Genomic DNA, 26229 nt, shown 5'->3' on the forward strand with positions numbered 1-26229 from the left:
GAGGGGAATTCTGTGAATGCAAAACCCAGAGATGTCATTATGGCTTTGAAACCTGAACCTGGACATCACTCAACCCCTCCTTCCTCCTCCAAATCCCTCTCCTAAGCCCACTGCTTTGCAGCCAGCTTTCCAGGTTCCAGGCCATCAATCCACAGGCCACAAGCTGTTATTCAGCTGCAAAATAGTAGAGTTAGAAGTAATGTCTCTAAAAGCAAGACTTTAGGAATTAGTATTCAGGTAACACTCCCAGACAAGCAATAGTGAAAGAAAAAAAAAAAGATTTCTTCTGGAAGACATCCCGATTTTCTGTCCAAAAGGAGTTTTAAAGCAAGACCTCTTGCCCTTTTTTTGACCCTTGAGAGATGGCTTGACTTGGTGACTCTTCAGAGGTGGACAGCTATGTGTGTCTTCCCGTGGAGGAGTGGAAGGGGGGGAAGAGGAGGGGGACAGGGCTGCCAGGAAGAGACAGGAGGGTGCCAGGCACTTTCTCAGTGTGAGTTCTTTGAAGCTTATCCTAAGTAGTCCCTCCTGAAGACCAGCTGCAGGATCTTCCTATTTCTCCTCAGTGTCTTGGACTTGGCTCTTCTCTTCCTTCTTCTTGCAGAGTGGTCATACAATGTGTGGCATTCCTGGCACTTCTCATCCTGCCTTTGCAAGTGTGGTCAAGCCTCTGCATTTCTTTACTTATAATTTATTGCTGTGGTTCACAATACCTTCTCAGAAAAACCTGTACTAATTTTTCACATGTCTAGATTACATGTTCCTGCTAGAAGAAATATTTCAGCTCAGGTTGCAAAAGATGGATTTGTTTGGTTGTCTCCTCTTTTTGGTTGCACTGTTTGTTACCTGTTCCATGTCAGCATGCTTCAGCACACAGAAAGGGAAAAACCAGCAGCACACTGTCCCTCCTTGTTGCCACCAGATGTCCTCTGCAGATGCATCAGATGTCCTGCTCAGCCACTTAACAGAAGGCTTCTAGGGGTTACCATGGGTAGGTATAAAATCACCAGAATCACATCCCAGAAACAAGTTACACCTTGAGAGGTGCCTCAGTTCATTCTCCAGAGGGCTAGCATGGCTTTTCTGCATGCCAGGAACACCCCCTTCCCTACATCAGCATATGCAGGTGTTTTTGTGTGCTGACATTTCTAGCCTTGAGCTTTTCCCTCCAGAATTTCTCTGTTTCTGCCTGTGCCGTAAGGTGGAAGTTCCTGCCCTGCCAGATGAGCATGGCTTTCCTCATCTAATTCAGAACGCCTTATCAAAGCAGGTTTTTCTGTGCAAGGGGCAGCTGACTCCAAGTTAGGAGGGAAAGAGTGAGGCGTTCAGATTCCTCCAGATGCAAAAGTCACCTCTGACCCAGCTATGAGGGGAAGGAAAGAAGAGAAATATCTTCTTACAGGGAAGGCTCCCTGCCAGCCCTGCCAAAAGCCCCAGCTGTCCTCAGCTCAGCTGCTGGAGCAGCTTCTACCACGGGACTCCAGGCTCTTGTCCACACCAGGCAGTAGGAGAAAAGGTGTGATTTCAAGTGAGTTTAACTTAGCTATGACTAATTTCCCATGAATGCAAGACTTAGAAAAATCGATTTGTTTCAATGGGACTGCTTTACACAGGGGAATTTCCCTTGGTGGGCTGCAAATGAGTACAGTTCACTCACTTAAGAAGCATGTGAGGCACTGAAAATAAAATAGCTGATAATACATTTAATTTAATGTGATTTATTACAATTCCATGCAGAAGATAGTATTCATTTTCATGCAGAAATCCATTAAAACCTTCACTTTTATATTTTCCTGAAGTGCACAATTTCTAGACTGGTGTTGCGTGCAGACTGACAGCCTTGCTTTAAAACTGGGGGTCTGTCCCTGGATGCATGGGGCACTCACTCAGCTGCTCTAATGCATTTTTCAGATGCAAGCCCTATACAGTCATAAGGCAGAATAAACATTAACGATTTCTACAAGACGCTGAACTGAGAAAGTATTCTAGTTATTGACTGAAGGAGAAGAAAATATTCTGATTACATGCACTGTATGGTGGCAAAGTGATTTTATACAGTAATGCAAGGACTTTGGCTTAAATTTGAAGATGAGATATTTATTGCTTGTACAGTTGTGTGATGAATTATTGGCAAGTTAAAGCACAGATGGCTTTCCCTTAAGATCAGGCATCACATGTCACAAATTATCTGGGAAATTGTCATTTTAAAAATAACTCTGGAACAAGTGCCAAGCTGAAAGGGATATCAGGGTCTAATAAACAGATATAAACACAGCAGTGTCCAAAACGAAAATATATTTGAATTAAATACTGGAGTGAGGGCATACACAATTAGTACCTATTCTCTAGCAGCACAAATGAAAGCCTTTCACACTGTATTTCTTCTGATGTTTTTCATGCATGTTTAACCTGCCCATGGAGTTAATGTGCACAAATGGCTCAAAGTCACATTGGATTTTTATGTTATAGCTCCTTAGACCAAAATCTTACCAGAACAAACTTAAGCACAGTTGTAGACAGGCAATTTTGTTTGTCTGGTTTTCAGGGTGGTGAGATGTTTACACCCTGAAGTGTTCAAGCTCCCAGAGCAGCCATTGCTCCTATTGTCTTCTCCAGTAACCACATGTACTTCACACCTTGGAAAGGCAGGATCCTGGTGCCTCCCAAAACACATGGGCAAAATGACATCCTGCCTCTCGTGGCCATGGCTGCTCGCTGACAACAGAATGTCTATTAGGCTGAAGGATGTGGCTGCACAGGCTTGGGCAAGCCCTTTGGTCTCCACTGACCTGCAAAGATAAGGAAAGGGAGCGGATGGCCTTTGCTTATCACTCCCAACTCCTCAAGAGGTGACGGCTGCCATGTGTGAGTGAGGAGAGCCAGGGCCTCTCCGGCCTCCCCCTCCCCCGGCAGCCGTCACCTGTCCCAGCCTGTCCGGCTCTCACGCGCATATATGGGCACGGCAGGACGGCAGCTCTGACGCAGCGCTGCTAAAAACAGCCCCGGCTCTGCTCGGCCCCGCGCTCGAACAATGTCCCCTGGCCCGAGCAACACAGAGAACCTCTGACTGCAGCACAGCCTTGGATTTATTTCACAGGAAATTAAGCTCAAAACCTGTCCACAAGGCTGTGGCCCTGAGCATAAGACCCAGGAAAAGCTAGGGATGAGCACCTCCCTGAGCTACAAGTCTTTCTCCAAAGAGCAGCAAACTATGGATAACCTGGAGAAACAGCTGATCTGCCCCATCTGTTTGGAGATGTTCACCAAGCCTGTGGTCATCCTGCCCTGCCAGCATAACCTCTGTCGGAAGTGCGCCAGTGACATCTTCCAGGTAGGTTTCTTCCCACAGACAGCTCTGTTTCCCAAGCAGGACTGGCTGGAATGAATGGGAAAGGAGATTTTTTTACATGTTTTGGTAGATCACTTTTAACAGTTGGTGAGACAGGATTGGGGGGAGTGATTTAAGGCCGAAGTTGATGTATCCGGGCACCAGGGCTGAGCTCACAGCAGGTGAAAGTGCCACCTGTTGGCTGTGGTGACATGGCCGAGCGTGAGCTGAGGGACTGGCCTCTTGCCCAGCAGTCACCAGGTGCTTTCCTAGGGGTGACATGTCGGAATTACCCTCTCATTGGGCATAGTGACAAATGGTTTCCTACCATATGGTGCTTTTCTAAGAGGCTTTCATGGTTTTTCATGGCCGTACCTCCCTCTCCTTGTGCTGCTTGGCAAGAACAGGCCTCCAACCCCTACCTGCCGACCAGGGGAGGTACAACTGTGGCGTCGGGAGGCCGCTTCCGCTGTCCCTCCTGCAGGCACGAGGTGGTCCTGGACCGACACGGTGTCTACGGGCTGCAGAGGAACCTGCTGGTGGAGAACATCATTGACATCTACAAGCAGGAGTCCACAAGGTAACAAGGGAATGGGTGTCCTTCAGAGGACATGCATGAGGTTGATTGAGTTGTTTTGTCTCTTGGAAAAGCAGAAAGGGATTGTGCTGCCATGCATGACTGTCTGCTGCACCATGAAGTCAGCTCTCACTGAGGGCAGAAAACTGTATCCAAACAGATGCTGAGCTTCCACTTGCAGCAGAGGATTGGGTCATATTTATTCACATGAGCAACACTTACCTGTACAAGCAAGGCCCTTGAGATCAGCACAGCTGCTAACATGATTAAGGGAAAAGTATCTTGGTTAACATCATTTATTGCAAAAACAGTTCAGACAATTATTTGTTCATTCTCGTGCTAAAGAAGGGAAATTATTTCAAATCCTGAGGTACACACAGTGCAAACAGAAAGAATACTGAATTTCACACAGAAGGTACCGTGCATCCTAAGTCTAAATGAAAATTCTGTTAAAAATATCTCCATTCCTGTCAGTTTGGGATGTGAACTTATAAAATCAACTCTTAGTTATGACTCCATAAAAGAGAAGGAAGAGTGGTAAACAATACATTTCAGAGCTGTGTGGCTGTGCACAAGAATCAAGACCTCAGGGCAGAGGAATAGGTCAATTCTTAAAAGTAAGATTACTCCTGAATGGAAATTTCTTGCATTTGATGTGTAATGGATCAAGAAACAGAAAAACGTGTTCTCATCTTTATTTCCTTGGGATGGGTAGGATTCATGGTACCACTGTGGAGAACTTAGTAGGGGGGAAGGTGAAGAAGATAATCCTCTCCATCTACTTTGCGGTTATGAGATCCCGCTTGGGATACTGTATCCAGCTCTGGAGTTCTTAGCACAAGAAAGACAAGGACCTGCTGGAGTGAGTCCAGAGGTGGGGTACAAAGGTGCTCAGAGGGCTGGAGCATTTCTCCTCTGAAGGAGTTGGAGTTTTTCAACCTAGAGAAGAGAAGGCTCTGGGGAGGCCTTAGAGCACCTTCCAGTACCTAAAGGGGGCCTACAAGAGAGCTGGGGAGGGACTTTTGACAAGGACATGAAGTGATAGGACAAGGCTTTGATCTGAAAGACAGTAAGTTTAGATTAGATCTAGAAAGAATTTCTTCACTGTGGGGATAGTGAGGTACTGGCACAGATTCCCCAGAGAGACTGTGGATGCTCCATCCCTGGCAGAGTTCATGGCCAGGAGGGATGGGGCTTCACACAGCCTGGGCTAGTGAAAGGTGTCCCTGCCCAAGGTAGAGGTGCTGGAACTACATGATCTCTCAGGTCCTTTCCAACCACAACCATTCTATAATTCTGTGATTCTGTGATGGAGTTAACCTGGCCCCAGGCCACCCAGCAAGGAGCTCTCACCCAGGGAAGCTGGTTTTTGTCACCAGCATGGATCTTTACAGTTGGTTCTGTATGGCAAGGTGTTTTGCTCACCTGGAAGGTGGGAAGGTGTAATCCTGGCCACAGTCCCTAACAGTCTTCTGATCCCACCGCAACAAGGAGCTGGACTTCCCAGGGACAGAGAGATGGCATCACTGGAGCAGGGGGACACAACCAATATAACCCAGTCCCTGGGATGGCTGAGGACACTTCCTCCAGCAGAGAAGGACAGTCACCAGCAGAGAGAATGCCTTAGAGCCTAACAGTGGCTTTAGCTATTCTCAGCTTGAATCTCTCTGAGGACTATGGCAGCTGGGCATAGGTTGGAGCTCCAAAGCACTGGAGGGCACGAAGTTGGCTTAAAATTGTCCTTTCTGCTGCCCTTTGCGTTCCGTGCCAAGTAAAGGTCAGCTACCCCCGTGTGTGTCATTGATACTCAAATATTATTTTAGTCAAGAAAATCTCGGAGGAAATGAATCAACAAAGCTGCAAGGGTGGACTTTGCTTTTGACCAAATAAGCTGGACATGTGTGGCCTCGTGTCTTCCTTGGTTTTGTTTTTTTTTGCTTTTTTTTCAGCTCACAGTTGTATATAATGAAAAAAAAAAAAAAAGACACATCCTCTTTTCCTCTTTCCCCTATAACTCATGGGGAATTGGAAAAAAATGCAGTTAAGTAGAAATATAAGAATAGATTTAGTAGATTTTTTTAAAATTCCATGAAAGTTAAACACGTGATGAATAAAACAGGAGATGGGGGGGGGGGGGAGGGGGAAAGAACATAGATTTGCTTATATATTTGTCCAAGAGATTTGTTTATTTAATCTGTTAAGGTGCTTATTTAACCTTCATTTATTTCCATAGAATGAAAGTCATTGTCAGGGTTACATAGTAGCAGCAATGCATAGCAGCATTATCTAAACTATTCGGCCCTTTGTGGGCCTCAGCTGCCTATCTCCCTCTGCCTAACATTCCTTGGGCTCCCCTGAGAGTGTGAGCAGATCTTTCATGGCTTTCCCAGTGCTGTTCCACTGAAAGCAAAAAGTCTAAGGAAATCAAGTCTTCCCGAACTCTTCCTTTTAATACCAGTCTCTTCCATGGTGACAACTGGTGACAACTGGGCAGAGATACATAGGAAGAAGGGTGAGATGTGATCTTTGTCTCCATGTTCTTCCCAAGACAACCCCACAAACTGGCAGTACGTGTGATTTCCAGACAGCAATCTCTTCCCATCGAGTTCTCCTGTGGGTATAATTCACTATAACAGCCTGTGCCAGAATGAGGCCAGCACCCATCTGCATTTCACATGAACTTAGAGTAAAGGGAGAGGAAAGGGAGAAAGGGAGCAAGATTTGACTAGCTTATTTCAAAAGGTTTGGCTGTTTTATTTTATTTTATTATTTTGTGATTGGACTTTCTATCTGAATTAAGGAATTGGGGATTTTTTAAATAAAAACTGGGGCAGGAGCTGGATTGAGGTTGGGAGAGTCCGCCTAAGCCCTCATGTGCAGCTCCTCCTATCACTAAGTATCACATCATATGGTCTTTTATCCCATTGCTCATCAAATTCCAGCTGATGGCAGCATAGCCTGTTGCCCAATTTAGAATGCGTTAGCAACACAACGGAAGAATTCTTCAAGCAGGAGGTGGCTTGTAAAAAGCTTTAAAAGACAGCAAAGGACTGAAAACAGTGGAAACTGAGTTGGCCAAATATTAAACCAGTCTTTGAAAATCTGTAGGCTGCTGATCACCTAAACTATCTGAGGAACATCAGGATCCCTGCTGTCACCAGGAAAGGGTAGCAACAGGAGGCTGTGACTTTTTGTGAAATCTGTCAGGTTCTAATGATCTCAGCTGGCTATTCCAGATCAAAAGGTGCTCTGGCCTTTGTTACCCACTGAATACTGATCAGGGAGGGTTGAGCACTCTTTCTGCCTTGCACTTACCAGGGAGAGCCTGAGGAACAGGCTGTCCCTGAAGCCCCAAGCACAGGTGGAGCAGAGTGTGCAGCAGGGACCAGGCTGTGCTGAGAGCAACCGACATGGGCTCTGTGATGGTGCTGACATCCTGCAGGGCCCCATAGCCAGCACCACCAGAAGTGTCTGTCCCTGACACCTCCGAGGTCTTAGCCCAAACTCCCAAGGCAGGATATGTCTCTCCAGGTCAGGCTGCAGGGGACTCTGGGGATCTCAGACAGGCTAGGCCAGGGAAATTTGCTCCCTGACCACAGGTCACCAAGAGAGGAGTCCCACAAGCTGCAGTGAAAGAGATGAGGAGTGGGATCATCTGGATCTTCTCCAACTCCCCAGGAGACAAAGCCCCAAGCTCACCTGCACCAATAGTTTTCTTGGGCTGGGCATCCATGACAGTAGTGTAACAGAGCTACAGAAATCCTTATGTCCACATGAACTTCTATAGCCTTCTCATTTTTCAAGCCCCATTTCTACCCTCGGCATTGGTAGGCTTTTCATTGCTTTTGAGAGAGTCCATCATTGTGGCTGATTTTCAAGACCACCTTCCTCCAAGGACAAAATGGTCTATCAACATATACAGAAACTCAAGCAATGGTGACAAAACACCTGTGTTGATTAAGAGGGAGCACCTCATTAAAAAAAAAAAAAAACACAACCAAAAAACAACCACATTAGAAAAGAAGCGAAAAGAAGCAAAAAGAAGATGGACAGGTGATTCAGCAAGATTTTTCAACACTAGCCAAGCACATGCAGATGAAATTAGAAAAGCCATGGTCCACCTGGAACTGATTATGATGAGGGACATGGAGGCTAATGAGAGCTTCTACAGCTGCATCAGCAGCACAAGGAAGATTAGGGAAAGTGTGAGATCACTACTAGACAGAACTGGGCCTCATGTAATGCAGGATGTAGAAAAGGCCAATGTACTCACCTTCAGACTTTACCAATAAGTTGAGTTTTATGGAATCAGTACCTGAGACCAGTGGGAAATTCTAGAGTGAGGAAGACTCACCTTTGATGGAGGGGGATGAGGTTAGAGAATATATTAAAAAAAAAAAAAACTGGACATCCTGATGGGAGGTATCTATAAGTGGTGAGAGAGCTGACATATTATTGCAAGGTCACTCTATATAATCCTTGAAAGTCTGTGGTAATTGGTACAGTTTCCTGTGGACTGGAAGAAAGCAAATGTTCCTCCAATCTTCAAGGAATGCAAGGAGGAGAATCAGGGGAACTACAGGCTAGTCATGCACACTGGTCCCTAGAAAGTATTTCATACAAGCCCTCCTGGAAACCATTCCTAAATATATAAATTACATGAAGGTGATTAGAAATAGTCAGCATGGATTTATGGAGAGGAAATCAGCATGACCAATCTGAAAGACTTTTATAGTGAGATGACTAATTCAGTGCATGAGAGGAGAGCAGTAGATACTGTTTATCTAGACTTTAGACTATGTCAAATGCAATTTCATATCTTTACTAATGACCTGACTGTGCCTTATAGAACCATGCAGATCCTCTTCATCCCCTGACCAGGTGCAGACACCAGGTGATGTGATGCCACAGGAAGGGCTACAGCTGTCTTAGGATCCTCAGTAAAAAACACTATCATAATTGGATTCAGGACTTCAGTAGAGGCCTTTATAGATTTGAAAATATCCTACAGAAAACATGTTTTCTAACATCAGTTTTCCTAAGGTCTTAACTATGCTCCTAATAAAAGTTCTTCTTTATGTGTCCAGCAACAACTGCCTCACCAAATCACAGTCACAGAATGGTTGAGATTGGAAGGAACCTCTGGAGGTCATCTGGTCCAACCACCCACTGCTCAACCAGGACCACCTGGAGCCAGTTGCCCAGGACCATGTCCAGCTGACTTATGAGTATCTTCAAGGATGGAAACTTCACAACCATCCTGGGCAACCTGTGCCAGTGCTCAGTCACTCTCACAGTAAAAAAGTCTTTCCTGATCTTCAGAGGGTACCTCCCATGTTTCAGTTTGTGCCCATTGCCTCTGGTCCTGGCATTGAACAGTGCCTGACTCTATCCTTATTACACCCTCCATTCAGGTATTTAGATAACCAAAGGTATTGATAAGATCAAGGCCATTGTTAAGATTCCCCTTAACCTTCTTTGATCCAGGCTGAAAGTTCCAGCTTTCTCAGCCTTTCCTCACAGGAGAGCTGCTGTAGACCCTTAAATATCTCCAGGGCCCTTCTCTGGACTCCTTTCAGTATGTCAATGTCTTCGTGTACTGGGCAGTCCAGAATAGGACCCAATCAGTTCCTCAGGTGCGGTCCAAACACAATTGAAATGGGAAAGAATAAGCCTCTGGCACTGAAATACAGGCTTAGCATCTCAAAGAGAAGAGCCCAAGAATGAGGCCACAAAGTTAGCAGGACATTTCAGCAACCTGACATTTTTCTGGTCACTAGCACAGTTGTGGTGAATCTTTTCTGTAACTGAAACTATGCAGTCATTTTTCTATCAGCTATTATTTAATCTCCTGTTTCAGAAGCAATCTCCATTTTAAATGTAGAGGTTGTGTTTCAGCCTTTGCTACCCCAACACAGATCTAGAAGATCCCATCTGAAGTCAAGCAGTGGTGTGCTAAAAATTTCTCCTTTTGCACTGCCTGAGAAGGAGACTGTAAATCTGTTTATTTCTAGTCTTCTGACACTTCAGGGCCTCACTAGTTCAGGGAGTTCTGCCAGGTTGCTTCCAGCTCTTTGCGGCACCTTTGAAGGTTGGCTGCTTCTGGCTGAACTTGCTTGACACCATCACCTTTTTGCACTATGTAATGTGTCTTTCATGCAAGAGGCACTGTTCCAGTGTCCAATAAAATTCTAGTAGTTTCTGGCTCTGATCTTGTAAATATTTGCAGGAAGAGCTGCTATCTCAGGCTTAATTAATCACTTTGAAATTCATTGTACTGCACTCACACATGGGCCCTCCCACTGGTGCACTATGACATGAATATGTTAGGGGTTGTTTGCAGTAAGCTGCAAACAATGTAAAGCATTTTTTAGGGAGGAGACACACCTCTTTCAACTAACATTGATTTGACAAAGTGCCTTGTGTTAATGAATGCTGGAAGTCTGATCCATATAACACAGGCTTTCTTCAGAAGTGTTTGTCTTGTTTTATTCTGGTATATCATGTTATATGGCAGATTACAGATTTTCCTTATGAACCCTTTAAATACCAGGGCACTCTTGAATTTAAAAAAAAAAAAAATGTGTGAGACATTTTGTTTCTTGCTAGATTTTTTTTCTAATGCATCTAACTGATCATATTCCATTGCCTTCAGAAGAGAAAATCAGTACTTTGTAATTAAAAAATAAATGCCGTATCCATTCTACCAAACGTTACAGAAAAAACTCTATTGTAGCATAATATAAAATAATTTTTTTTCCCATACATTTTAATAGAATGGCTGGTTACCTCCTTGCTATGGAGTTCCATAGAAATGCTTTTAAAAAGGTTCCCACGTAATTCCATTAAATTCCATAGTTTCTAATGATGGAAAAAAATATTTATATGATGCCATTGTTCCACTTGCTACAGGTAAGTCATAGTTATCTTTCAAAACAGTAGCAGAAGGGAAAAATGGTTTGAGCTGAAAATATTTAACATTGCCAGAGTAACAGTGGTGACTTTTGAAGGCTTCAATCCCAGACACACTTTTCCCAACAGTTTACTGGCCCCCGTCTTCTGTACCACATCCTTACACACTCATGTGTTTGCCACAGATGTGCTCAGGGTGCTAAGCCTGATGTGTGGGCTCAGGAAAGCACCACCCTGCCCACACACACCAGGCCAGAGCTGTCACTTGCACTGGGAATGTTGGTTAAGTGGCTCATCTGAAGGAAGCTACAACTAAATTATCCTAAGATAGCAGGTTGTGCAGACTTGTGTATATACAGCCAAATGGTTTTGGTGAAGAGAAGATCAGACTTAGCCATAATGTGGCAACAGTTCCTGGCTTAGCACAGAAGAGCACTTGTGTAGCCTACGCCCTTTCTGCTGAGTACAGATGAATTAACTACTGCTAAAACATTTCACACTGTAAAGTTAGGCATGTGCCACCTGGCTGAAATCAATTTGTGTGACCCTTTGTTTTGGTTGCTGGCCTAATGTAAAGGCTTGTAAGGACCCAGTGCTCTTTGATATTGACAGTCCTGACCAGGGCCTCACAAAGCTCAGCAGCAGAGATTTGGAGGCCCAAAGGTACATCAGTATCTTCAACTCTTGCATTGAGTCAGTCTCCCCCATAACAGCTTTGCTGCATTAAGTGCACAACAATTTGCATGATGAACCAGAAAGAAATTACATATGTTTCATATTTCAGACAGATGTTAGATAACATGCTAATTAAAATACATGAGTAGTCTGAGTCCAGGCTTAGTGAGGTTATTTGAATTTTGAAATATGAGCAAGCGTTCCGTCACATTCCCAATCACATTCCTCATTCATATGGGAATCCCCATATGAAGTCATGTTGCTGTATTGTCATCACATCACATTGTGTCATTTGAGCTGTATTAAGCTGTACCATTAAGCTGTACCATTGTCTCTCTAGTCATCCCATGTGGCAGGTTTAAGTCGATGCTGCATATTCAGTCAGTTTTGGATGGTGCTATACAAATGTACCATATTTCTTGCTAATGCTCTAAGTGGTGGTATCATGAGCACCATCTTTGTTTTAAACAAATGTTTTCTTTTGCAGACCTGAAAGGAAATGTGACCAGCCAATGTGCGAAGAGCATGAAGATGAGAGGATTAATATTTATTGTTTGAACTGTGAAATGCCCACCTGCTCCTTGTGCAAAATCTTCGGTGCTCACAAAGACTGTCAGGTTGCTCCTCTCACAAATGTTTACCAGCAACAGAAGGTAAATATCCTTTTGTTTCTCAAAGTACTTGAAGAAACTGACAGAACCATAAACAGGAAAGTATTCCCATGACCTTCCTACGAGTTTCCAAAAGGCTCTGGGGTTGCTTTTGCCATTCGTGTGTGTAACTGAAAGGCTCTTATAAATCTGTAGAAACTGTTTAGGAACACAGGAAAATATATTTATGAGAGATCGTACAAAAAGATACTACAATTTGTCCCAATTTTGATGTGGAACTGAGGATTTCTCTTTTGAGTTCCTAATCCCTTTTTTGCAGTTCTTTTAGATCAGACAAACAAGTGGTATTTCCAACACCAAGAACTGGAAAGAGAACAGACCATTTCAAATCAAATAGTTATCTGTCAGACACTTTTACATTTAAGCATGCCATCTTTAGGAAAAGTTAAGTGAAAAACCTCCTCCTGCAAGTGAATGAAGGAATATTCAATAGTTGGCAGCACAGGATGTACCTAACATCTTCTGCCCTTGCTGTCACCAATAAAAGACTTGTTTATTTTTAATACAGTGTTAATTTAAAACCTGACTCACTGGGTTATCCTCCTGAGATAAACAGCTCATTTTTCTGGAGGGCCCCAGTGGGGCAAGCAATCAGAGAGGCCAAGTTTGCAATCCCAGCCTCCAACTTTGTCACACAGATGCATGTGTGCATGTAAACTACAAATGAGGGGTTACTTTAGGAAAGGAGTTAAAACCATCCTTTTCAATCAAAAAAAAAAAAGATGGGAGAAGGAGAAATTTTTTGGACTGAATCCATGCCCCAGTCACTAATTTTGCATGGAGATTTGCAAGCTGTGTCTTCCTTTCCAGAGAGCCCATGGAAAGAGGTTGTCATGCCCAAGATGAGAGGCATAACCTGGAGGCTGCAGAATGCATTCTTCAAAGGAGTCTTTATAGAGCGGTGAAGGCCTCAAAGGATCCTGTACAGAGCTGTGGAGGCCATGAACACAGTTGTCTCTTTTTTTACAGTGCTGTGCCAAGGGCCCCTTGCACTCCCCAGCACCTTCCCCAGGTTCCCTAGGACTGGCTTCTTTGTCTCTCGTAGAGATACCTCACAATCTTCTCCATCCACACAGGTTATTTTCTTCCTCCACTCATTTCCCTCATGCCAGTGGCTCAGCCTCTACCTCCTTCTCCTCCTTTTCTCCTGTCTCCTCTCACCACAACCCCAACCCCACTGCTTGCATGCCAGGCAGTCTGTAACACCTTGGTCCCTCCAGGTCCATGGGCCACGTCTTCTCTATTCCAAGGCCGAGAGCCACAGTCCTCAGGGAAATACCACAGTGCTGTGGCTAGACCCAGGTACTAAAAGACAACCTTTCACAAGTCTTTACCCTCAACAAATGCAAAGGAAATATTTGGGGCCTGTTGAAACAGCACTTCAGACAAAAGCATCTAAAAGAACTTCCTAGAACAAAGTGCTTCCTGCTTTCCAAACCACAGTTTCTTTTCCATTAAAATTTCCAAAATGTCAATGTTTTCATAGTGTGTTGAGGGAGGAAAAAAATGTCAGAATTCAAGCAGGTATCTTGTGGACGCATAAAGCTCCAATTTTTCTCAGTTCTGATGGAAAGATGAAATAATATCCTGGGTATGGCTTATTTGTCCCCTGTTCCCCACTGTTAGATGTGTCACCCTGAAGTGTGACAGCACCTAACACCCTTCTGCTTGCTATCCTTTTACTGTCTAGTCTGAGCTGAGTGATGGCATTGCAGTCCTGGTGGGGAGCAATGACAGAATGCAAGGGATTGTCACGCAGCTGGAGGAGACCTGCAAGACAGTTGAGGTAGGTGCCACCTCTTTAAATGCAGATATTTCAGTGTGACATTGCATCTCTTAAACTTCTGGTAATGACCATTCTTCAACAGACCTCACTTTACCCAAATGCATTCCCACATTGTTTCACTAAACCATTCCTTGTGGCTTTGTACATTATCAAGATGTACTGCCTCAGCCAAAGGGTTCATCCTGCTCAGGACCTCTGACATTTGCTATGTGGTGGGGAATAAAGAGTAAGGATAATCCATATCAGCAAGTCTTGCTCAATATTCATAGTGGAATAGGATCTCACTGAAGTTAAAAGCAGATCCACCAAAATGCCATCAACTCCCAGCTCATTTAACATCTAAGATCAGATTCTTAAATTTACATCTAAGACCTTTCAGTTAGTCTGAAGCCTGACAGGTTCCGTGAACAGAGCCTTAGAATCTCAGCTACAGGGTAGGCACAGCATGGTTCACAGGTATGTCAGTATTTGTTTTGTATTTGGTTGCTTTGCCTTCTGCACAGAAGTAGTGTTTTAATATGGTGTTCTTTAAGGAGTCTGGTTTTGTTGCTCATGGGAGAGAAGAGCTTGGGTTCTTACTGGACTTTCTGGTGAAGGCCTCACTCTGGAAGAGCTGGAATTAGTTTTGTGTTACTCAATAGCAGAAGTGGTTTTCACTTCCTCTGAGAGCTTTACCTCAGCAAAGCAAAGATAAACATCAACTTTGACTAATCTGAGCACCACAGAACAGTAGGCTGAAAGGAGTTCATACAAATTGATTTTGTGATCAGAATTTGATGAAACATCTAGTGAAGGAGCTGCATCCCCCTCAGCCCAATTAGAATTGTATTGACCCTTAAGAGCTGAAGCAGAAAGGAGAAATGGTAAGGAAAAATAAGTTAATCCAAGATGTACAGATTCTAGTTAGTAAGAATAAACAAATAAAAATAAAACAATCTATGCACACAATTCCAAGCAAGAAGGAACAGAACATGTCTGAGTTTGTTTCAAAGAACACAAACCCACTGGCCCAAGTAAAAGAGAGAGCACATTAATGGTAGTCAGAACTTTATAGTTGGGAAGTCTTCACGCAGCAAGGAGGAAACTGGCTGCTATCAGGTCTTTGCAGACAGAAACAAGCCTTTCAAGTATGTTAACTGCAGAAATTTTAATTATACAAAAGCAAAAGCTTACACTCCTTTAAGTTGAACTAGCTTAACCAGAAACAAATCTTCAAACACCTCATCTGAAGTATGGAGAAAACATTGTGTTAAAAATACCTAAAAAATCACAATAGTTTCTGAAACTAGCTTCCTCAGAGTGATCCACTCAGTTTAAAATCTAACCTTTAAAGTCAAAGCCCAAAGAAAATGCAGCCATTTTACCTTCTGATGTTTTATCAGGCTTTCCACCTTTAAAGTCAAAGACCGCAGAAAACAGATCTTAGAGTTTACCTTAGTATTTCCATGTTACATTTCAAGCAAATCACATTTCCTACTATGAAAGAGCTTTGTCTGAATTGACATCAGTTTGTCCTTGAAGACAAGAGACTACAGCTGGCACTCAGAAATATTTACACATGGAAATAACACAATCCAAGATTGTCTCTTCTTTCTGCTTAACACTTTGCAGAGAACAATAAAAATCTGCTTTAGCAGAAAATACGTCATTTTACTTTCAGCTGGAATAAGTAATAGCCTACAATTCTACATTTAGCCACTGCTCCTGTCCAACCTTAAAAATCAGAAAATCAAAAAAATACTTGTACAGCTTTTAACTGATTGAAAAGTCGACCTAATTCACATATTATACTGAAAATTGAGAAAGGAATATAAAATGCTAAATATCAGAAAACTATAATCAATAATTAGGTTCTGTTTAGCTCTATAAATGAGTCTAATAACAAAGGAAAAATTACAGTGTTTTTTCAAATGCTAAGAGCATAGACCAGTCAATACAGGTCCTTTGGAACAGGCAGTGAGATTCATGATCAGTAGCAAGGACTCCTTTCTTTTTGATGTAGCTGTGCTTTAAAAAACAAAAAGGCTGAGAACTTTTTAGAATGCAAAGTCATGTATTTGTTAACCTCTTTCATTACACAGAATCTGATTAGAGTAATTCCATCAGGCAGAGGCTTCATATGGGAACTTTTTATGCAGAAAGAGAATATTTCAGCATTTGCAGTTAGAAACCTGTTTTGCACTCTCACTCATGAGATTCACAACTCTGTAATATCTGCTGGCAGGAAATATTATCTATTAGTGCTTAAAGACAGGGAAGGGTCTCTCAGAGCACCCTGCTATCACTCACTTGCTCTTCTTCCCCTAACACTTGTCCTGTGTCAAATGACAAAGATAGCACACACCTGTCTTGAAATTAAGGTTGTTTTACAAGTGATCTGAACATTTCATGTGGAGAAGCTAGGTTTGGAGTGAGAGAAGGTTATTTGAGGTCTGAACATAGAAGGACACTTAGAAACCATGATCCACTTGGTTTGAAGACTTCCTTAACCACACCCTGTAATTGCACTAATCAGGAATTTCTGGGAGTGTCAAGGACTCACAGAAGGGCAGGACCTGCACCCCCTGCAAGGAGTGCCTGTTTAGCCTAGCCCTCCTCACTGAGAAGCAGAGGTGGATACTTGGGTCAATGCATCAAGATGTGCATTCGATCCCCTCTCCACCCTCATGTAGACAGTGATTTTTAGCCAAAGGTGGATCTTTGAAAGGCTTTCTCCTTTGAATGATACAGAGCAGACTATCACCACTCATAGGAATGAGCTCTGGCTGGAAGTAGAGAAAAAAGTGGGATTCTCTCTGGTCAAGTGCTGTGAATAGTTAAGTCTTATCACTACCAGACGTTCTGTGGGACTGTTATTAATCCTGTGCTGCCAGAATCTCAGTGTTATGCCTCAAGGGACAAAGGTGAGGAATCAATTCAGCCTCAGTTTCTAGCAAAGAGATTTAAATAATCACCACCATCCACAACCAGGTCTAATCACAATAAAGTCATACTGTGGGGCACACAGATAACTCAAGTGCTTCTATTTGGTACACCTCAGACTTTATATATAATCTGTCCCCCATTTCCTCCCCATAAATCCTCCTTTACAAGTGCAGTCTGTTCTTTAGAGATGTCTTTTCAATGCAGCAGTCATCAAACCCATCCTCCTAACTCGGTGAAAGAGGCTGCTGTCTGGTTGGAGGGACACTAGAAGTGTCTCAAGAAACGATGTGAAAATCAGTGCCTGAACATATGGTTGGAATTTCATTCCCCCTTCTTGTCTCTGTGCTTCTGTCACACACCATTTTCTTTGCAGAACCTCTGCCTCATTCAGTGCACAGTAAATGAAATATAATGTACATCTCTTGTCCAAATAGAGTCTAAGAGGGCATATATGAAAATCAAGCCCAGCCAGGATTGTTCCAGGTACTCTAGCAGAAAAAGAAAATTCTCCAGAATTGTTTGAGATGCCCACTCCTTTTAAAATCATTCTGTTCACACAAATGGACCCAGCTGCTAATGCAGTGGGAGCTTTTACTTTTTCTGCAGACTTTGATGTATCACTACAGACATCATAAATACCTTTTTACTTTTTTTAGCAGACTCACAAGTTATACAATAACCTGTTTGGGGGCTTTCAGTGGCTTGAAACTCAGAGTTTGAGAAGAGTTTTAAAACTTTTGTTCCAACAGCTTGGACTTTGAAAATTATAAAAGTCTCTGGGGTCATTCAGAATCCTTTGCACAGTTCAGAAAAAGGAATTTCTTTGATGAAAATGCTTCCAAGTAACTGTAAAAATAGAAACCCTTTTAAGAGCATAACATGTTTAACATAAACCAAATGATTCACAGGAATCCTGCAGACGACAGAAAGAACAGTTGTGTGAAAAGTTTGATTATCTCTATTCTGTACTGGAAGAAAGAAAAAATGAGATGACACAAATAATCACTAGAACCCAAGAGGAGAAACTGGAACACGTCCGCTCCCTGATGAAGAAGTATGCAGATCACTTGGAAGCTGTGTCAAAACTGGTTGAATCAGGAATTCAGTTCATGGAAGAACCAGAAATGGCTGTGTTTTTGCAGGTATAAAATCTATAAATAGAGATAGAAAAAGAATAATGGGTTTACTGAAATATTATTTAAGCATTTCTCAATTATAGGCCCATTCAGACTTTGTTTGTCTTCAAGTGAACATGTATTATACAAACTCATTTTTTAAACACCTGAATCAGCTCAGACAAATCACTGCTGTTCTTGAGAATAATATCCAAACCAAGAACATGAGTATTTGCTGTTTGCACCAAAATATACTGTCCTGTGTATGAATTTCTAGTACCCTTAGAAGAAACAAGAATCCAAACATTTTCCACGTAATCTTTATTTTCCCACCAATAACGTTGGCACAATATGTTCATGTGTTCATGAACTTCAGGGTTTCTCTTGTAAATTGACAAAATTATTTACTTTTCAATAATTTATGTGCTAAGCTACATTTTGATATCTTTACCTATTTTTTTTTAATTTTTGTTTTCTTACTGTAAATTCAAGAGAGATGAGTAGGGAAACATTGGCAGACTATCCAATTAGTCCATTGGTGTAGAATTTCTGTCTTGCAATCTTACAATTCCTCTTTATTAAAGGCTGGAAGGGCATTTTCTACCAAACAAAACAAAACAAACATACAAAAAACCACAAACAGAACCAAAATAAAACAACCAACACTTAATCAAAGAATTGCCTTTGAAGAGTACAATATTCTTCCAAGACAAATAGAATTTTATCTCTCCAAAAGGATGCCCTTGGAGATATATATGGATAGTCAAAGATGTAATTACTGTAACTAAAGAGGGTAACAGACCAATTGCTTTTCACCACCAACACAACCAAAAAAAAGAGAATAAATTTTTCCATTTGAGTTTTTTCTACCAACTGTGCATGTTTCCCATTATATTCCCATTTTAATTAAAACATCTTTGAAGAACTAAAAGGTTTACTCAGCTTTATACTAATTACCATCCAAATTTCTTCTCATTCCTAGATGTCATGTCTGTCACTTATGAAACCATTATTAGTACTTTTAAAAGCTGCCACTCTAAAAATTATTTCTCAATGCATAAAATCTCTGAAAAAAATGAATAATTTAAGAATAATTTCTTTTTTTGTTTCCACAGAATGCCAAAACATTGCTACAAAAGTGAGTATTTAAACTTGAGACTTGTTTTATACAATCACTTACAATTTATAAATTTATCTTCAAATCCAATGCCAATAAACAATTTCTATTTTAGAATTACTGAAGCTTCTAAAGGATTTCAAATGGAAAAAATAGAGGATGGGTATGAAAATATGAACCAATTCACAGTGAACCTCAGTAGAGAAGAAAAAATAATACGAGAAATTGATTTTGACAGAGGTATGTAATTTATTTCACCAAAATTTCTTTCTTATATAGCAGCTGTGTGCGATTCACATGATGATACTGAGTAGGAAACCTCAAATCTGATATTTCTATGCCAAAATGTAACCAGAGCATTATGAATCAATTATAATCAAATCTAGGTTTATTTCTCTGAAGTGCTAGGATGGCACTGCACATTTTTTGGGATAACCAGTGTGATTATACTAAAGAAAATCCAGTGCTAGAGGCCTTCCTCTGAAAACAACCTGAGCCGCCACTGCAGACCACAAGATTTGTCAGATGGCACAAAAACAATGGTTTGACAAAGTTTGACAGTCTGGTTTAGGCAGGTTGGTATTTCAAACTTCCAGTCATGCATTTGCAAAGCACTGACCCAGTAAAGAATTATGATGACAGCTTCAATGGCATTAAAACAAGCATACCTTCCTTGGAAAAAGGACTTTTTTCATGACAGATTGTTCCAGATTGTAGCCTCTCCCCAAAACACGCAGGGCTGTGCTGCACATCCCTCAAGAGGATAACTGCATTGACAGGAATTTCTGTCCTCCTTCCCATGGAAAGGGACAGCTTAAGATTTTAACCAGAATTTGTGTTCAGTATCTTCCTTGCCCCAGAGCTCCTGCTGTCAGCTCCATGGCTGATGGGAGCAGGCTCCTCACCAACACCCTCCCTGCCAGGCAGAAGATTGTCAGTGACTTTGCTGTTCAATTGCAAATGGCTTTTTAATTACCTAAAGACTGAAGCTATCTTCACATGGTGCTCAACCTGTCCTTTTACACGTGTCCTATCAGAGGAGGAGGAAGAAGAAGAGGAGGAGACAGAGGATGGTGAAGGCTTGGGTGAAGTCCACACAGAGTCATCAGGAGAGGAAGAAGAGGAGGAGGACGTGGAAGAGGAAGGGTCGGAGGGAGCACCACAGCCACCTCAGCAGGACCCTGAAGCACAGAGTGCAGGGGGAGAGCCCCTGACTGAACCCACTCCAGCGCCAGTGCTGGCTGCTCCAGCTGGTCAGGTAAATGTCTCTGCTGCCCCACTGCCCTGCCAGCTTTGCTGAGTGCACCTGGCAGAGCCAGAAAATGTTGCCTTGTGTCCTGTGGGCATCATAACTCAGGAGCAGGGCTAAGGGAGTCAATGCACTGGAGAGAAAAATTATTTATTGCCCTTGTACGCATATATGCAACTTTACTTCAACCTGTGCATGTGTCCTTGATAAGCAAAAAATTAGCTGCTAGATAAATTAAGATATATATGGGATACATAAGTTATAAATAAAAAATACTCCATTTGGGAGTTAAGTGCATTACAATGAATGTTCTGTTTGCTGTGATTTAACTCAGACTAACTGTTATAAATGAGATGACGGTTAAAATATTTATACTAAGAGAATTTGTACTAAGAGAATTCCCTCTGGATTTAGGAAGCTTTCCACCACCAGTTTTTAGATTATACTTCTAATCTGTTTTCTGCGAATGGCGCTTGCTGCCTTCTGCTCTGATCATCCTTAGGATATGTCTAGGTAGATGGAGGAATATCATACACCAAACAGGAGAGGAAGCTGCCCCTTGCAACCTAACAGTAAACAGGTTCAGGGTGTGAATATTTTAGGCCAGCACTTTTCTTACAGAATTTGGTTGGAATGAGACCATAATTGCTGCATATTCTAAAAGATGTACATTAAAAAATATACTTTGTGTGCTACTTTAGTTTGCCTTGCGTACCATTAACTTAGCAAATTCTCCTCTTAGACAATTTACTCAGTGAAGTTGCTGAGGGGAAAAGGCTGCTGTGAATATATTTGAAGAGGCCTATGTAAAAACAAGAAAGCACACAAAGGATCTTTGATTGTAGCAAGCTCTAACATAAAACAAGTGAAAATAAATACTGTAGATTCATCCTTTCTTTGATCTAAAAACATGTGTGAGTTTTCACCAGTCATGTGAAGTTGCTCTTAAATCAGGCTTTATTGATTTAATAAAAATTTGAAGATTTGCACTGACTTGACTAAACCTGTGTTCCCCAACTGATGCAGGGCTTTATGCAAACAAGAACTAGACATAAGCAATTCTGCCCACCAACATGAATTGTCTAATTTCTAAGGCTAAAGTGAGAAAGGTACAGCATGCTGCTCTAGAAATTGTAAAATGCCATTAGGAGATAGTCAGGCATGCAGTCAGACATGGTATGTGGGTATTGTGGTGTGGGGGATGCCTGTATTTGAGTTTTTACCTTCTGGTGTAAAAAGGCAAAGCAGAAATGCAGTGGTGATAGCAGACTGTGTGTGCAGAAACCCCAAGATCTTGATGCAGGTAGAGAGGTGCAGTTCATCCAGCTGCTCCTCTTCCCGGCAGAGCAACAGTGCTTGGCTTACAGCATTGATGCCAAGGCTCGTGGGCAAATGCTTCTCTCCAGTATTCCCTTTATTATGACTGTATCAACAGGCTCATTGGCAAAAGTGTTACTCTTCACCTAAAACCCAACAAACCATTTGAAGGTACCTACACCTGTCATTCATGGCTGGTATGGGCTCATGAGGCTCTTACGCAGAATTTAAGTTTTTAGAATTGAATTGAGGGTTTATCTGAATTGAGAAACCTCTTGCTCACTCCTTTCTCAGCACCCCCTTACCACTAGTTCTAGCCTCCTTTTCTATTTTTGGATTCATTTATTTTCTTTCTCTTGTCTGTGTTATTCAAATGATAGTTGCTTTTGCTTTGCATTTCAATTGTAATTCTTTCAGATCATATTAATAGGACAAATCTATGCCTTGCAGTGATATCTAACAAACACAACATGCAGAACAATGTGACAACAGCAGGAAGGTAACGTGGTGCACTCTGCTTGTTCTTCTCTTTATCTGTCCTGATTAAGGATGTTGTTGTGACACCAAGTGGTTCTCAACAGACCCCCGAGTCTGACACTCAAGTGCCGGCCACAGCAGAAACCATCGATCCCTTGTTTTATCCTAGCTGGTATAAGTCCCAATCACGTCAACCAAGCAGTCCAAGCTCAACCCCAGTGAGTGGGCTGGGGAAAGTAGGGACTCCTGTTTCTCTGGAAACAAGTGCAAAGAAGGCAGAAGCCCCGACAGCAGCAACAATCGAAGAGAGTGCACCAGGGAGTGGTAAGGAAAGTAATGCCACTACAGCGACATCCAAGGTCAGTGCTCCCAAAGTCACCCCAGAGGGCTGTGACATGCAGCAAAGTGGGAACAGCAATTGTTAAGGAAAATGGGACTTCATTTTCCTCTGCATGCTAAAGAATAAGAGCAATTTCAAAAATATGAAAACAGCACAAACTGGATTTATAGATGGTTTCAATGTGTGACAGGCTGACTATAGCTTCAAAGCAGCATGCTGGTAGTTGCTTGTGCTTACCTGCCAGTGTACCTTGCTTGGGCCAGCTGTTATCCAAATTGCTCACACACAGGAGCTATTGCAGAGACTGGTGATGTCTCTGCACATCAGATATTTGCATGTATTAGTGGCAGAGAAATCCTGTGCATGAGATTATTCTCATCAACTGCTGACAGTCTGTGTATGTGCTGTCCTACCATGACTGGTTGAGCAGCTATGGCTTGATTTCGCCTTCTGCAGCTCTGTGGCTGCTCCTGGAGTGCTTCCCCCTGTAAACATGAAGCTATGTAAACACCCTGAGCCTTTCTGTGTGTTTGGATGCCTCTCAGTAAGGATCTCCTGGGTTCAGATCTGTGGCAGAGGGTTTATTCCAAGGATTCTTGAGACTTTATTAAAAGAGAGCATGAAGATAATACATTTCAGTTCAGTGTTAGACATTCAGCAGCATGATGGGATAACAGATACTGATGTTTTCAGTACAGGAGGATGTTTTCCTTAAAATGACAGTATTAGAGTTGGTATAACCTGAATTTGAATAATCCTCCTTCAGCACATGTATACAAACTCCACATGGCCGAAAAATACAAGGAACAGAGTTAAGGGAGCTGTGCAATGATTTGCATACTACACCAGGTCCTGCCCCAGTGTCTAGTGACCAGCCCATGAGCAGCACTCTGTAAATCAAGCCATTGTAATTTGCAGGTCCTAGCTGCATGTTTTAACAAAGCAATTACCTGTATGTGCATAATGAGAGGAGAGAGAGAGAGAAAGAAAAAGTGGGTATTAAGTCTTTCATGCTGTTTCCTTTAAGTCTGGAAATTACTATATAGCATACATAAGCAGCTATATAGTCAACAATTATATGACAATAGATAAACAATCATGTGCCAGACAATAAGTTAGGAGGAGTTAACAGAGATCTGATAAAAGAGGTTTCAGTCAGTGATACTTGAATTTGGTGGCTGACTTTGCTGACTTTCTTAACAAAAGCAACATTTGACCACTAAATTTCAGTGGCTATTTTTCAAGTCAGGGTTTTATTTGAGAATATTTGAGTGGAATTAAAATGAAAAGTATTTTAAAATTATCAAATCAACAATGACGTTGTCTTCTTAAATATATTCTAAATGAGCTGGAAAAAGTAAATTCACAGTGAAAGTTATTGGTACTGTTTCCTCTTATTAGTTACACTGATGACAAGGCAGTCTAACCTCACCATAAGTAGGTAAATTCTGTACTAGGTTAATTTCCTGGGAGCTTGCCAAAGTGTGGTCTGAGTCCCTCAGCCCCAGCAACAAGAAAAGGAACAAAACTTGTGTTCGATGTGGGCAGCTGTCTGAAAAACAGCAGCAGCCTGGTACCCAGCTTTCTTCATTGAGTACCAGAAGCAAAAAGAGGCACATAGGAAACATGTCAGTTGCTGTTGGCATGTGAGTTTAGGGGTGCTGCATCTCTGTATTTTTCCAGATCACAGGTGACATTGGCAATTTGGAAGGAGGAGGATGTCGAGCAGAGTAGCTCATGGTTCTGGTGATGTGGGAGAAAGGAGCAGGGGAAACAGCTGAGGATGGGATTGCCAATGGGCTGGAGACACAGCAAGAGATAGGAAAGCACAAGAAGCAGAAATATGCAGAAGAATAGAAAGAGCAGAGTGACCGAGTAAGGGTGATGCCGTGAGATGCTGCTGTGGTCAGATTTAAGGATCTGAGCTGAGCTGTATCTGTGTCACAAAGGAAATTACTGCTGTCATGGGGCAGTGATAATTTTCAAGTATGTGAACTTCATATTTCATATTTTTCCTGCATGTGATTTTACACAGCCCACTCTGAAATGTTCTATTCCCTTATTTTTTTTTTTTAATCCCAGCTGATGTTCTTCACACCACTGTATTTTCTCCCTTCCTCTAATTAAAGTATATAATGTAAAAGTGCTGTGGAAACAGAGCTTTTTCACAGAACATAGTGATAATGACTAGTTCATGTGATGACAACACTGGTGAAGCACTCTTCTTATTTTCTCACAGGAGTTAGCATTCTGCATAACACTTTTGGCATTTCTTATCATACTACATCGTCTTTGGAATCTGATTCAATACATGATTTGTACTTTCATGGGTAGGAAATATTTCATTTTAACATTAACTAACAGTTCAAAGTGTATCTGGTGATGTTCCTACATAGCTTTAAAGGATTTTCCCCTTTCTTTCTATCCAAAAACATCATGCTAGTTCACAACATGAGCTGCCTAAATAATTTCTTCCTTCTCACAAATGCCACCCTTCAGCTTACTCCTGCATGGTTAAACATTGCATCTCCCTCGTTCAAAATGAAAAGAGACATTTACTCTTGCAGATATATGGGCTTGCATTTCAGTTGCTGTTCAGATGACCATGGAGAATCTGTTGGTTGACAGATGTGAAGAACACCAATCTTGTTCAGACCAACAAGTAGGGGAAGAAGAGCTGGAGAGTAATAATTGGCATCAGAAGGGTTAAAGTCAAGAAAACAAATCCACTGAATAATCCTGCTGCCAGGATTACCACAGAAAGCAAATCACCTGTGCTCCCTTGGGTGGATGGCTTGAGCTGCACTCTCCAGAGGTTCCCATGGACATAGTGGAAAGGATGCCCTCACACCCCAGCTCACACGGCACACCCACATTCCGTTCAAAGCTATCTCTCGCACATTCCTAGTGAGTATGGAGTGCCAATCATGGCCCTGAAATGCAGCATTTGCAGGAGTCCCAGCCAATCTAGACAAAGACTTTTTTTCTTTAGGTCGCATTAAGAGCTGAAATATCCACAAGATCAAGGACTAAGAACTTCACTACCAAGTGAAGTTTTCCCAAATACAAACTCTGTAATCTAAACCTTAAGTATTCTCTAACATCTCTTCTAGAGTAATGCTCTTTTTTATAGACAATATCCATGACTTAGTTCTTCCAGCTCCAAATTCATGCCCCTCTTATGTAAGACATGAATGTGTGTTCAATTTTCACTGTGATATGACTGATCTTCAGAGGATTCTGTATTACAACTGGGATATTTAATGTTATTTACTGAAAACAAAAAACCTCTGACTGAAAACAACTGTAGTTACCTTTGGGTATTTGCTCAAATGACAGGCAAATTCAACGTTGATATAATCTTCAACACAAAGATGATTGGTTTTCCCTGCTCACTTTCTGCAGTGTTGTCTCAACAGTGTACATGATATGGAGCATCTATGAAAAATGACAAATTATTATTCAGCTTTTTTGTGCAAAACTTCCAGCACTATAACTGAAGAATATCTCTCCATTAAAAAAAAATAAAAGGGAGAGGATAGAAGTTATCTTCTACACTTTAGCTGAATTAATTAGCAGAAAGATTCACTGTCTGGTAGTAATTTGAATTTGAAAAGCATTGGACAATGTGAATCTCAATTAGGTTCATGGATCATAGTTTAATCTTCATTTATTTGTGTTTGTTTTTGAAAACTTGTTGTGTTATTACTAAAGGACATAGAGGTTGTTTTTATTCCTGA

General features: G+C 41.8%; 1 protein-coding gene across 5 annotated transcripts in view; it reads left to right on the top strand.

Annotated features, from left to right (window-relative positions):
• The first annotated feature begins 3020 nt into the window (after positions 1–3020).
• The window catches only part of TRIM55 (tripartite motif containing 55), a 37565-nt gene continuing 14356 nt past the window's right edge, over positions 3021–26229 (top strand). For 2 of the 5 annotated variants that reach the window (XM_021555611.3, XM_085572141.1), the window contains exons 1-9: positions 3021–3331; positions 3736–3908; positions 11980–12145; positions 13854–13949; positions 17783–18016; positions 19105–19127; positions 19222–19346; positions 20144–20364; positions 22221–22508. In XM_021555611.3, the coding sequence (XP_021411286.2) occupies positions 3164–3331; positions 3736–3908; positions 11980–12145; positions 13854–13949; positions 17783–18016; positions 19105–19127; positions 19222–19346; positions 20144–20364; positions 22221–22508 (1494 nt within the window). In that variant the 5' untranslated portion in view covers positions 3021–3163. The other 3 variants (XM_085572142.1, XM_085572140.1, XM_085572143.1) reach the window with 3 other exon arrangements.

Source organism: Lonchura striata, chromosome 2 (genome assembly GCF_050655825.1).
Source record: "Lonchura striata isolate lonStrDom1 chromosome 2, ASM5065582v1, whole genome shotgun sequence".
Lineage (NCBI taxonomy): Eukaryota > Metazoa > Chordata > Aves > Passeriformes > Estrildidae > Lonchura > Lonchura striata.